This window comes from Zootoca vivipara, chromosome 16, assembly GCF_965207765.1.
Source record: "Zootoca vivipara chromosome 16, rZooViv2.hap1.1, whole genome shotgun sequence".
Classification (NCBI taxonomy): Eukaryota; Metazoa; Chordata; class Lepidosauria; order Squamata; family Lacertidae; genus Zootoca; species Zootoca vivipara.
The window spans coordinates 33,882,928-33,896,858 of record NC_142599.1 but is presented as its reverse complement, the minus strand read 5'-3'; the positions used below and the strand labels follow the sequence as shown (position 1 = coordinate 33,896,858).

The 13,931-nt window shown below is 50.3% G+C and overlaps 1 protein-coding gene across 1 annotated transcript in view; it reads right to left on the bottom strand.

The window, feature by feature from the left end:
* Positions 1 to 10,592, bottom strand: part of KCNN3 (potassium calcium-activated channel subfamily N member 3) — a 98,503-nt gene extending 87,911 nt beyond the window's left edge. Inside the window, exon 1 of the mRNA XM_060269989.2 lies at positions 9,614 to 10,592. Within this exon, the coding sequence (XP_060125972.2) occupies positions 9,614 to 10,405 (792 nt within the window). The 5' untranslated portion in view covers positions 10,406 to 10,592. The remainder of the gene's footprint in view (positions 1 to 9,613) is intronic.
* Positions 10,593 to 13,931: the final 3,339 nt, after the last annotated feature.

Here is a 13,931-nt window from a genome sequence, read left to right as displayed (position 1 = left end):
TCAGCACCCTTAATAAATACAAGGAAATGTGCAGGGACTTCCTAAGCGAATTCTGCAAAAATGAGAGTGACTGTGACCACCTTGCATATTTTTCCTAGTACTGAGGAATGCTGCCCCCTGTAACTGTTAGACAGCAACAGCATCAGTTTGTGTGTGTAAAAAAAATCAATATTGTGTAATCACCACAATCAGAATCAGCAGGAAATAACTGATTTCCTGTGGTAAGAATACAGTTGCACAGGGTGGCTGTCTCTCTAATTTTGTGTCATGCTGCAGCCATTTTGCGTTAGGCCAGGCATCCCCAAACTTCGGCCCTCCAGATGTTTTGGACTACAATTCCCATCTTCCCCGACCACTGGTCCAGTTAGCTAGGGATCATGGGAGTTGTAGGCCATAACATCTGGAGGGCTGCAGTTTGGGGTTGCCTGCGTTAGGCCGTGTCCATTCCCCTAAAAGCAGCTACTGTATTTTGTGACAGGTGCCCTCAGTGCTCTCTCAAAATTCAAAATGTGCCTGTTAACTGAGTTTAACCATTGCATATCACTTCCTTGTTTACCTAGGCATCTAGTCTTCTTCTATTGTTTCACCTGTGGTCAAATCTGCAAGACTGTAAGCTCATAGGGGCAGGGCCCTGTCCTCTTGGACTCTGTCTAGCACCAGACACACTCAACATAACAATAATGTGTTCTTATTTTTGTTACAATTCCCAGAGTTCCCTGGGAAGAAGAATCGATTGTTAAACCACTCTGGGAACTGTAGTTCTAAGGGGAACAGGGGGGGAACCTCCTAACAACTCTCAGCACCCTTGACAAACTACAACTCCCAGAATTGCTTGGGACTATGGTGTATGTTGTGAATGTGGCCTTGATGACAAGCTGGAACGTGTGCAGAGAAGGGCAACCAAGATGATCTAGGGCAGGCATCCCCAAACTTTGGCCCTCCAGATGTTTTGGACTACAATTCCCATCTTCCCCAACCACTGGTCCTGTTAGCTAGGGATCATGGGAGTTGTAGGCCCAAACATCTGGAGGGCCGCAGTTTGGGGATGCCTGATCTAGGGTCTGGAAACCAAGCCTTATGAGGAACGGCTGAAGGAGCTGGGTATGTTTAGCCTGGAAAAGAGGAGACTGAGGAAATCTGAGAGCCATCTTCAAGTATCCACAGGGTCGCCACATGGAAGAGCAAGACTGCTCTAGAGGGTAAGACTCGAACCAATGGCTTCAAGTTACTAGAAAGAAGATTCTGACTGAACACCAGAAATAACTTTCTGGCTATAAGAGGTGTTTGATGTGGAACGGTTTCTCCCGGGAGGTTGTGGACTCTCCTTCCTTGGAGGTTTTTAAGCAGAGGTTGGTTGTCCTGGACGCTATAGCTGAGATTCCTGCATTGCAGGGGGTTGGACTAGATGGCTCTTGGGGCCCCTTCCAACTCCACAATTTTATGATTCTAAATTTTATGATCTTTAAGCTCTATCGAATTCATTTGAGAAATTTCACACAGTGCCTACGGCCTCTCTCACTGAACAAACAAGATTAACCGTGCAGTCTTCAAGTCTACTTAGAAGGAAGTCCCACTGTGCTCAATGGGATTTACTCCCAGGTAAAAAAACAAAAACAAAGTGAGGATGACAGCTTTCAGGAGTGCTTCAGTTTTTCCTTCCAGGATCTCACTTGTCCCATCACCCCTCCTAAAAATTTCACAGTTCCTAGATTTCAGCTCAAACTCATAACAGGCACAACAGCTACGCTCCAAGTAGACCTTGGGCTGGCAAGATTTATTTACACATCAGCAGGGGAGAGAGAATAAAAGTCGATTTGGGAAAGGGAAGGAGGAAACCTAGCTCTGACTGTTGCATCTCTGCAGTTTCATTTTGAATATCCAGAACCTCACAGACAGAGCCTGCAGGCCCCAAGGAAAGTAACCCTCCAACCGTGGCAGGACAATTTGATAAAATCTGGTGTGTAGTAGCTTTGATTCAGATGACAAACTTGAGCATCTAAACAAGCAAGCAGATGCGTTTCTGGGAGGTCTGACTATTTTCATCTATTTGGAGCAATATCCAGGTACTACATAATTTCCTCTGTATGAAGTTTTTAAAGATTAACAAATACGTTGATAAAAACGAAACAAAAATGCACTGATTAATGCTTTTCTAAGTAACAAAGGGAATGGTCAGCTCAGTAAATAATCATGGAATTATAGAGTTGGAAGGGGTTCCAAGAGGCATATAGTCCAACCCCCTGAAATGAAGGAGTCTCAGCTAATGCAACGATCCACAACCTCCTGAAAGATGTTTAGTCGGAATCTCCTTTCTTGTAACCTGAATCCATTTGTTCAGGTCCTACCCTCCAGAGCAGGAGAAAACAATATTGTTCCATCTTCCACGTGACAGCCCTTGAGATATTTGAAGATGGCTATCCTATCTTCTCTCAATCTCCTCTTTTCCAGGCTAAAACATACCCAGCTCCTTCAACCGTTCCTCATAAGGCTTGGTTTCCAGACCCTGGACTCTGGCAACTTAATTGTTCTAATTCCTTTTATTTTCATTTCATTTCCTTTCCCTGAAAGCTGCTATTAAAATTCAACTGGGGGGGGGTTTTAATAAAAAAGCAAAATAAGAAGGGAAAGATCTGCATAAAACAAGGGTGCCCCTGAGGATGCGCAGATTACCCCGCACAAAGTAGTTCAACTCACAAGGAAGCAGGGATTTGGGGCTGGGAGCTCACACTGCCTAGCTGGCTTGATCTCCATCACCTCCTTAATATATATATATATAGATAGATAGATAGATAGATAGATAGATAGATAGATAGATAGATAGATAGATAGATACCAAGTGCTGCTCTTCCTCAGAGCTGGGAAAAGAGTGAATGCAGAATCAAAGGGGGGGGGGAGAGAAGGCAAGGGATATATTTAGCTACCAACTGGCATGAGAAGAAAGCAAAGAATCGCTTCCCCCAGCCTAACCTTGGGACCTGCTATTGTGTTGCAACAAGGGGCAGGCTCCAGTTCACACCAACCCCAAAAGTGGCAATGTGCCAGCGTCACACATTCTTTGCGGGGTTTTGTTTTGTTTTGGGGGGGTGGGGGGGGTAGAGAAGAGTGTGAGGGTGTGTGATTTTCCTTGGCAAGTCCCCAAAGAGCAGCCCTGCCTCCCCGCCAGGCTTCTCAGGCCCTGTAAAGAGTTCCCATGCCAACGTTCCCTTCCCTGCAGAGAACTTCACTCCTTCCCCCAGCCTTCTAAATGCAGACACGCAGGTACCCAAGTGAGCCTGGCAGGAGAGCGGGGAAGGCGGTGTCGAAATCAGAAGCAATCAGGGCAAGGGAGAATAGCTTAGCATTCATCCCAGGGATTAAGGGGGGGGGACCCAGTGCCCTGGGGGGGGGAGGCGGTTGGACTCCAGCCCCCAGCAGCCCCCAGATAGCACAGGGGTGGTGGGTGTTGTAGTCCAGCAACACCTGGAGGGCTTCGGCAGCATCCTAAACACATGTCCCAACCAATCAGGGACCACATATTAAATGCACTCACAGAAGGGTGCAGCGATGTCTCCTGAACTCCAACCCCCATCAGCCCCCAGCCTGATCATTTTAAATAAATGATCAGGGATTATGAGACCTGCAGCATCTGGGAGGGCCTTAATAGTGTGGTAGTTCGAGTGTTGGACTAGAGCAGGCATCCCCAAACTCCGGCCCTCCAGATGTTTTGGACTACAATCCCCATCATCCCTGACCACTGGTCCTGTTACCTAGGGATCATGGGAGTTGTAGGCCAAAACATCTGGAGGGCCGCAGTTTGGGGATGCCTGTACTAGAGCCTGGGTGACCAAGGTTCAAATCCCCACCTGACCAAGAAGATCATGGGGTGGCCTTGGGCCAGTCGCTCCCTCTTAGTCTAACCTACCTCACAGGAGATGAAGAGAGCCATGTATACTGCCCTGAGCTCCTTGGAGAAAATGCTGGGATATAAATGCAATCAATGGCGGCGGGGGGGGGGGGGAGGGATCACAGTTTTCCCTAACCCTCATTTATGTATCACTCCACAGAATCCTCACAACAACCCTGCAAGGCAGGGCAGTATGACTGTTATTATAGCCATAATGCAGATAGGGCATCGAGGCAGAGAGCTTAAGGAAGGGGTGGGGAATCCAGGCGGCCACAATCGGGAGTCCAAGGACACAGGTGAAAATAATCAGGGTGCAATGCAGAACCAGCGAAAGTTGTGGCGTGGAGAGCCAGGCAGAGAGGTCCAGGGGGCCACATGCTCACCTTCAGGATTCGCAATCTCTATATGAAGAACTGAAAAAAATGCTCAAATTTACCTTTGAAAAAAAGCCTGAGATCCTGCTGTTGAGCATAATACCTGGGGACATACCGAAGGATAGGAAGAATATATTACTTTATGCCTGCGCGGCAGCTGATTGCCCAAAATTGGAAAGGAGATAAGATCCCAACAATTCAGGAGTGGTATATAAAATTAGCCGAATACATGACCCTAGCAAAATTAACCGCCTTGATTAGAGGAATACCAAAACAAAAAATTAAAGAAGAATGGAAATATGTGGAGGATCACTTCTATAAACAACAGATAAGCACTAAGATGGTGATATGTTTAGACTAAGAAGCACAAGATAATAAGAAATAAGGAAATGGAAAGGAAATAAATGTATTCTAAGGTCAAGATAAGGAGTAGCCTGGTAGAACTTAATTATGTAAGGGAACCGACTATAAGTGTTTGGAAGTCGGAATTTCAGCTACCTCTCTTAACTATCCCTTTTAGCCTTACTTACCTTTCGTCTATCCTTTTCTATTTCTTCCCTCCCTTCCCACCCCTTTTCATTTCTGTCCCTTCCCCCCCTATTGACTTACCTTGTATGTCTCGTTTCCTCTTTTCTGTTTATCCGTTTTTTTTCCCCAATTTCTTCATAGTTTTGGATTTTTGGTATAGGATTGTAAAGAATCAGTCCGGGGATACTGAGACTTGGAAGTTTATTTAATAAGGTTTCGATTTTTGAATTGTTGAATAACCTGTATTTGTTTCATGTATTTCTTTGTATTCTTTGGTTGTTAATTTTTCATTTGCTTTCTTGTCTTGGTATTTTCTTTTGTAATTTTAATATTCAATAAAGGTTTTTAAAATTTAAAAAAAAAAAAAGGATTCGCAATCTCGCCCACAATTTTGCAAGTCCTACGTGGTGTGCTTGCTCCTTCCCTAGGCTAGGATTCAGTACAGGAACAAGCAGATTAATTAAGGGAGGAGAAAGCATCTTGCACATGTGCACAGCAGCCACAAAGCTGACAAACCGTCTCACACCCAGCCAGGAAGGTTTATTTGTTTGTTTTATTCCTTGCATTTCTCTCCACCTCTTCCTCCAAAGAGCTCAAAACTGGTGCCCTTGCTTCCCCCGGCCCTGCATCTTATTGCCACATCTCTGTAAGGGAAGGTTATGTGCAGAAAGAGCAACCGGTCCCCACCTGCCATATTTTATTGCCACCCAACAACCACCCTGCGAGGTAGGCAAGCAAGAGCAATTAGCCCAAGGTTGAGACAGATTCATTCTGGCAAATGAGGCACTGCCTCGCCAGCCTCAGCCTGTCCTCAACCAGCCCCACCTACCTGCCTTTTTAACTACAACCAATCAGGGGATGGCTCAGCCTCCCATTGGCTCTGGCTCCACCCACTGTTGGACGGGCTGCCTTCCGCTCTGCTACGCACACCCCACTCCCCACCCCTTTACCTTCACAACAACCCTGCAAGGTAGGTTAGGCCAAGAGATTGTTATTGGCACAGATCCCCATCCCCCATGAGCATCATTTGGCTGGGTGGGGATTTGAACCCACATCTCTACCAGTCCGAGTCTGGCGCTCTAACCGCCACACCACCCTCAGTTCCCCCAGTGCTGAGTTCAGCTCCAAGGAGTTTGCAAGCCCCTAGTTCAGGGGCCAGCAAACCTTTTCAGCAGGGGGGGGCACTCCACTGTCCCTCAGACCTTGTGGGGGGCCAGACTATATTTGGGGGGGGGGAATGAATGAATTCCTATGCCCCACAAATAACACAGAGATGCATTTTAAATAAAAGCACACATTCTACTCATGTAAAAACACGCTGGGCTGGATTGAGAAGGTGATTGGGCCAGATCCGGCTCCCAGGCCTTAGGTTGCCTACCCATGCCCTAGCTGCTGGACAGCTCAGTCAGTAGAGCATGAGACTCTTAAATCTCAGGGTTGTGGGTTTGAGCCCCACATTCAGCAAAATCCTCCTGCATTGCAGGGGGTTGGGCTAGATGACCCTGTTGCTCCCTTGCAATTCTACAATATTATGATTCCTCTATGATTCTGAGCTTAAATGTCCCGCGGCACAAAGGGGTAGCAATAGCCGTGCAAATGCAGATTCCTCAGGTGTCAGAATCTTAAAGGGCACCTTCCCCTTATCTGCCCTACTCTTGATGGAAAGGCAATAGAGTGGGGGGGGAATCTAAATGAAATTCAGAATGAATAGGATCTGGGGCAGGTGAATCGGTCCACCTGCGCCTAAAAACACATACAATTTCAGCCCCTTCCCTTACAAAGTAAGAGGCCACGGATGAGAGTCTTTAGCCCTGCAGATTATTGGTTGGACTACACCTCCCATGATCATTCCTTGCCGTGGCCATGCTAGGGCTGCTGGGAGTTGGAGTCCACCAACACCTGGAGAGTTGCAGCCTCCCTGCGCACCCATGTAGCTCAAGCCCTGCCCATCAACCCTGCTGGTCAGATGCTCACCAGCTAAAGCACCGCAGCCACTTTCTGCCCTCCCAGAGATGGGAGTCAGAAGCCAGCAATATTGGAAAGGTCCACTGGATTCATCACCCTCAGGTTAGGAAATAAGGTGACTGATTTTTTTGGGGGGGTGCATAACAGGGACTTATGAAAATGGGTGTGGTATCAAGGGGGTGGGTAGAAAAATATTTTGCCCTTTCCCCCTAATATCGGAACTTGGGGAATGACCCAATTACATTAATGGGCAGCGAGGATTCAGAACACATCCCGGCCTCCCAAAGGATCATATGCATGAATATTATAATTTATTATTATTATTATTATTATGAATTACATCTGTATCCCACCTTTCCTCCCAAGGAGCCCAAGGCGGCTTATGTTGTTCCCCTCCTCCACCCCATTTTATCCTCAGAACAACCCTGGGAGGTAGACTAGGCTGAGAGTAAGCGATTGGCCCAAGGTCACCCACTGAGCTACACGGCTGGGTGCGGATTCGAACCCTGCTCTCCCAGGCCTGAGTCTGACAGGCTAAGCTCACTTGTATCTATATGACATATGAGCGATTGTTCTTACTGTTTTAAGATGGGTGTTATATATAAAATTAAGATTGCCTTTAAAATATGCTAATATTTTGACTGTTTTTAAACACATGCAGCTGTTTGATATATGCTTTCAAGATATTTCAAAACTCTTTGGGACGCCCGCTGGGAAATTATTTGTAAATTAAATTAGCGATAAAAAAAAACACGTTTTATGTCAATTATTGGTAGCAGTATCCAGCTGTCCACGCAACTGAGGACCGTCATTCTTTAAACATTCGTTCCTCCAGCACCACTCCTTTAACAATGGATGGAAAACCTGTGGCGGAATTCCGCTCCCATCACTCATGACCAATCCATCGGGAGTCCGGCAACATCTAGTGCTTTGAGTTTCCCCATCTCCACAATCAATGAGCTGAAACAGGGGAATTTTAGGCACAGAGTTCACCTCTGGAACTCCATGCCACATTGCAGCACAAGGCTAACTGGGCTCAGATAGGGAGCCGATAGACCCCAAGGGGAAGGCAGCTACCAAGCAATAAAATCTCACAGCAGATACTGAGCCAGAGCAACACCCTTAATTCTGCCTCCCACAGTTCTGGTACCCATGAAGCTCGAATGTCAGGTTAGAGGGACCCCTAAACAAGGGTCTGAGGAGTTATTTCAGCCCCAAAGCCCTTTAATTCCTGCATAAATCTAGTGGAGGAAAAGGTGGTGCCCTATACTGAGAGCAACATGTTAGATGGCCTTTGGCCGGATCCAGCCAGGCTTTTCTTAGGTGCTTTTTTATTAAAAAGGGCCAGCAAAAAGGAAACAAATGCAAAGGGAACATGGGGAGCTGCCTGAATTCGAACCACCGATCTCAATATTGTCTACACAGGCCGGCAGCAGCTCTCCAGCATTGCAGGATGGGGACCTCCCTACCTGGAGATGCCATTGGGGATCGAACCAGGTACCTTCTGATGCAAAAGCAGATGCTCTGCCGCTGAGCTACAGCAGCAGCAGCAGCAGCGAGGAGGGAAGAAGAGCCACTGTGCATTTCAAATGGGGGGGGCACAAACCCAGCAGCATCAGGGCCCAGAAAGGGGGTGCCTCATGTCTCAAATGATTAAGGGGTTTCCTGTCCATCATCTTCCTCCCTCTCTCTCTCACACACACACACACTAGTCAAAATCACATGATTGCAAGCTGAAAAGCAGCTGCAACCCCCACTAACTCCCTACAGAAATCAACAGCCGGATTACCCCATAGAAAACCCCGATTGAGGAAAGAGGGGGAACATGGAGGACAACCTTGGCTCCTAGTCAGGGGGTGGGGGAGCTCTCAAAATGCAACCCATCACCCCTCCGCTATGATGTACTACAAACCTTAAACGGCAGCCACCAATGTCGCCACCCCATCCAGGAATATTCTCCTATGGAGACAGCGGTAGGGTGTGCATGCCAAAGAGTCAAGTGGGGTGGGTGAAAAATAAGAGAATGCTGTGAGCAGAAACCCACTGACCATTTTTTCCTGCTCCTCACCCCCAAGCATCTTCCAATAGCGATTACAGATGGAAGCTGGCTAGGTGAGGAAAATGCACTCCAGCCTGCATGCCCGATCCCATTTACATGCGAGTAAGCCCCGCCGGGTTTAATGGGATTTAATTTCGAATAGGCACGGTTAGGATTACACAGCAGGAAAAAAAGCACTGTGACCCCGCCCTTCTCTCTCTTCCTCTATCTACCGCCTCTCCCCTCCCCCCACTTCTCTATACCACCTGTATCCCTCTCTTACTGGATAAGGGGTTGGGGGGTCCATCAAACCTTCTTTCTGGGGAGGTAAGGGAGCAATTTGGGCGGAAGAAGCCACCAGAGAGTGTTCCCTCTCGCCTAAGCATGCCATCCCTTCCGCCGCCCCCCCCCCAAAAAAAAGAATCAACCGCAACTGTGAATGGAGGGAGGGGAAAACCCAGGCAAACTTCAATTGGCGCTAACGTTACCATGGGGAGCACATTCATGCGCGCAACTTCGGTTGCTATTGGCAGGAGAGGGGGAGCAGTTTTCCATCCCACCCTCTCTACGATTCAGATATGTTAACGCCACCTCCCACCGACCCAAAAGATGCTAGATACCCTCACCAGTTTTTAGACGTGGTTCCCCTTTTTCCTCCCACCCTCCCTCCCCAACAAAGTCACACGTCGCGATTCAGAAATTGCCTTCTTGGTTTGGAAAGCGCTGGTGCGCGCTTTTTGGAGAGGTTGGAAGCCGCCTTCCAGGACACCCCCCCATCAAACCACACACACGCCTTCCGAGGCTGGGGGGAGGGGGTGCGCCTACCTTGGAGTACAAGCCCCACGACAGCTCTGTCTCGATGACCATCACGACGATGCCGAACATGCCGAAGATGAGCGCGTAATCGCTGAGCCTTTTCCGCTTCTCGAAGAGGGCGCGCCGGTGGCCCAGGCGGTAGCCGATGTTTTGGTTCTTGCGCTTTGGCGCTTTGGCGAAGGAGGGGCCCCCGACGGGCGGGTGCTTGTGGGGGGCTCCGCCGGTCCCCGACATCCCGGCCGTGTTTGGGTGCAGCCCTTGCGGGGAGTGGTTGTCCTCCCGGGAGATGACGATCTCCGGCGGGTGAGCCCCGGTGCCCAGAAGTTGCAGCGGCTGCGCTTCGGCGGCGGCCTCGGCGTCCAGCAGGTTCCGACGGGAGGCGCTGAGGCGGCTGAGCGGTTTCATGACGCCGCCGCTGTACTTGCACGAGCTCATGGCGATCTCGGTGAAGGGGTTGCTGTCCCGCCGGTGCGCCAGCGGGCTGGCCTGCCGGTGCTTGCCGCCCGTGCCCGCGCCGCCGCCGCCGCTGGAGCTGGGCGAGTGGCCCGGGGCCGCCCAGTGCTCGCCGCTTACATTGGGCTGGCTCCCTTGGCGGGAGGAAGGGCGGAGGGCGGCCACCGGGGGAGGAGCCCGCAGGGGACCCGCCGCCGCCGCCGCCGTCGCCGCCGCCGCCGCTGGAGCCAAGCTGGGGGGCGCGGCGGACGGGCGCGGCTCGTCCCCCGAGGGCGGGCAAGGCGGGCGCGACTCGTCGGCGTCCAGATCGCCCACGCCGGAGTCGTGGAAGGGCCCCGACGGCTCCATCTCCCGGCCCTGGCTTGCCCCTGCCCGGGCTCAGCGCGCTGCCTCCCCCAGGGCAGGGGCATCCAAGCGGCCCCCTCGGATGCCCAGCCTGCGGGGCGGGGTGGCGAGGCGGCGGCGGCGGAGAAACGACGGCCCAGAGCTGCCAGCGCCAGCTGCTGCAGCCGAGCCGCGAGCGGGGCTTGAATGGACAGCCAGCGAGCGCTGCCTCTCGCGCGCGCCGCCAGCCAAGCCCACCTGCCGTCGGAGGCCGCTCATTGGCTGCCCGAGAGCAGCCGCCGGGCTGACATCACCCCTCCCCCGCCCGCCGCCCCCTCCCCAAAGGCACAGGCGGCCAGTGCGCCTGTGCGCGCCCCGCGGCACCACGGGAATTGGAGTCCGCCGCGCCTTCGCCCTCGACTGGGCGTACGGCTAGGCTGCGCGTTTGGCCCCCTCGGGATCGCCGCGCGAGGCTGATCGGCCACGCGAGTCCAGGCAGGAGTCCGCGACAGGGCTCGGTCGTGTGAGGGGCGTGTGAGGCAGGTGGGAAGATCAACAGGTGAAGCTTTGCCGGTGGGATTTTCACCCGCCGACGTGTGTCTGTCTTCGCTCTCTCCATCTGAACTATTATCTTCCCTTCCCTGATCTAATCTATTCCTGTCTGTCTATCTGCCAGTCAGTTCTATCCCTCCTGAGAGCACGCAGAAGGATGGAGTAAAACAACTCCAAACCAAATAAATATGCCTCTTTTTAATCTATGTATGTTTGTTCGCGTACATAACAAGAGCCTTGCTGGATCAGGCCGGGTTTGGGATAGCTCAGCCCATAGCTGCCAAGTTTTCCCTTTTCTCATGAGGAAGCCTATTCAGCATAAGGGAATTTCCCTTAAAAAAAGGGAGAACTTGGCAGCTATGGCTCAGCCGGTAGTTTGAGACCAACGGTGGGCAAAAGATTGTTGCATTGCAGGGGGCTGGACTAGATGACCATCGTGTACCCTTCCAGCTCTGTGGTTCCGTCTAGTCCAACATTCTGTTCCCCAAATGACCAACTGGAGGCCTCCTGGGAGCCTACGGTAGTAGGAGGATGTGACCGTAGTTTAGGGGTAGGTCATCTGATTTACATAAGTCCCAGGTTCATTCCGTGGCAGCATCTCCACGTAAGGCTGGGATAGATTCCTATATGAAACCCTGGAAAGCTGCTGCCGGTCAGTGCAGACAGATCTGACTGAATAAAGCCGCATATAGCGACATATAACATACAGTGAAATGAGAGTTGATCCCCGGAGTGAATAGGGACATGGCAATAGGCAAACTCGGCCCTCCATATGATTTGGGGCTACACCTCCCATCATCCCTAGCTAACAGGGCCAGTGGCCAGGGATGATGGGAATTGTAGTCCCCAAACATCTGGAAGGCCGAGTTTGCCTATGCCTGGTGTATATGAATTTTGCTTCCAGGAAAGAGAGAAATGGCCACCAATCTGGATGACTTCCATAGAATTCTAGCGTTCGGACCCCAAGGTCATCTAGTCCAACCCCCTGCAATGCAGGAATATCAGTGAGATCATACATGATAGATGGCCATCCAACCTCTGATACTCCATATCAGAGATGGACAGGGTACCACATGGTGGCCGTTTCTCTCTTTTCTGGAAGCAAAACGCTGCAGTTGAACCACCACCAACAAAAAACAGGGGTTTCACGCACATGGGCATGTTGTTGTTTGTTTAGTCGCTTAGTCGTGTCCGACTCTTCGTGACCCCATGGACCAGAGCACACCAGGCACTCCTGTCTTCCACTGCCTCCCGCAGTTTGGTCAAACTCATGTTCGTAGCTTCGAGAACACTGTCCAACCATCTCGTCCCCTGCCGTCCCCTTCTCCTTGTGCCCTCCATCTTTCCCAACATCAGGGTCTTTTCCAAGGATTCTTCTCTTCTCATGAGGTGGCTAAAGTATTGGAGCCTCAGCTTCAGGATCTGTCCTTCCAGTGAGCCCTCAGGGCTGATTTCCTTAAGAATGGATAGATTTGATCTTCTTGCAGTCCATGGGACTCTCAAGAGTCTCCTCCAGCACCATAATTCAAAAGCATCAATTCTTCGGCGATCAGCCTTCTTTATGGTCCAGCTCTCACTTCCATACATCACTACTGGGAAAACCATAGCTTTAACTATACGGACCTTTGTAGGCAAGGTGATGTCTCTGCTTTTTAAGATGCTGTCTAGGTTTGCCCATGTGCAGCTAATTGTGTGTGAAGCCCCTGTTATTTTGTTGGTAGTGGTTCAGCTGTGCTGCTTGGGCAACAAGGATGGCCTCTTCTCTGAAAAAGAAGCATTTTAAAAAGAAAAATGATGATGCTGAGAATGCCACATTTGAACCACACCAGTATTTGAAATCATGGGGTGGTATTCAACTAAGTTTTACACAGAGTAGACCCATAATAAAGGGACACAGGTGGCACTCTGGGTTAAATCACAGAGCCTAGGGCGTACTGATCAGAAGGTCGGCGGTTCGAATCCCTGTGACAGGGTGAGCTCCTGTTGCTCGGTCCCAGCTCCTGCCAACCTAGCAGTTCGAAAGCACGTCAAAGTGCAAGTAGATAAATAGGTACCGCTCCAGCGGGAAGGTAAACGGTGTTTCTGTGTGCTGTTCTGGTTCGCCAGAAGCAGCTTTGTTATGCTGGCCACATGACCTGGAAGCTGTCCGCCGGCTCCCTCAGCCAATCACAACCCCAGAGTCGGTCACGACTGGACCTAATGGTCAGGGGTCCATCATGGACCTAATGGTCAGGGGCATCAGAGGAGGGAGGGAAGGAAAGAGGGACAGAGGCCAGTGTTGCCCACGGCACCCCTAACCATCATTCAGGGCAACCCAGGGTGTCACGGCACACAGGTTGAAAACCCCTGCCTTAAGATGACACACCCTTAACAGGGATGGATATAGCCCTCCAGATATTGTTGCACTCGCAACTCCCAGCAACCCCAGCCAGCCTGCCAGCATGGATGACAATGAAGGATGGTAGAAAAACTGGAAAGGCCACTGGTTTCCTTATTCCCACTCTCCAAGTGTCCCTATTTTCCAGGGACAGTCCCAGATTTACAGAAGCCATTCTGGTTTCTGATTTGATCCACGAATGTCCTGCTTTTGCTTACAACACCATTTTCATCAGAGAAATCATAGAATCATAGAGTTGGAAGAGACCACAAGGGCCATCCAGTCCAACCCCCTGCCAAGCAGGAAACACCATCAAAGCATTCTTGACATATGGCTGTCAAGCCTCTGCTTAAAGACCTCCAAAGAAGGAGACTCCACCACACTTCTTGGCAGCAAATTCCACTGTCGAACAGCTCTTACTGTCAGGAAGTTCTTTCTAATGTTTAGGTGGAATCTTATTTCTTGTAGTTTGAATCCATTGCTCCGTGTCCGCTTCTCTGGAGCAGCAGAAAACAACCGTTCTCCCTCCTCTATATGACATCCTTTTATATATTTGAATATGGCTATCATATCACCCCTTAACCTTCTCTTCTCCAGGCTAAACATACCCAGCTCCCTAAG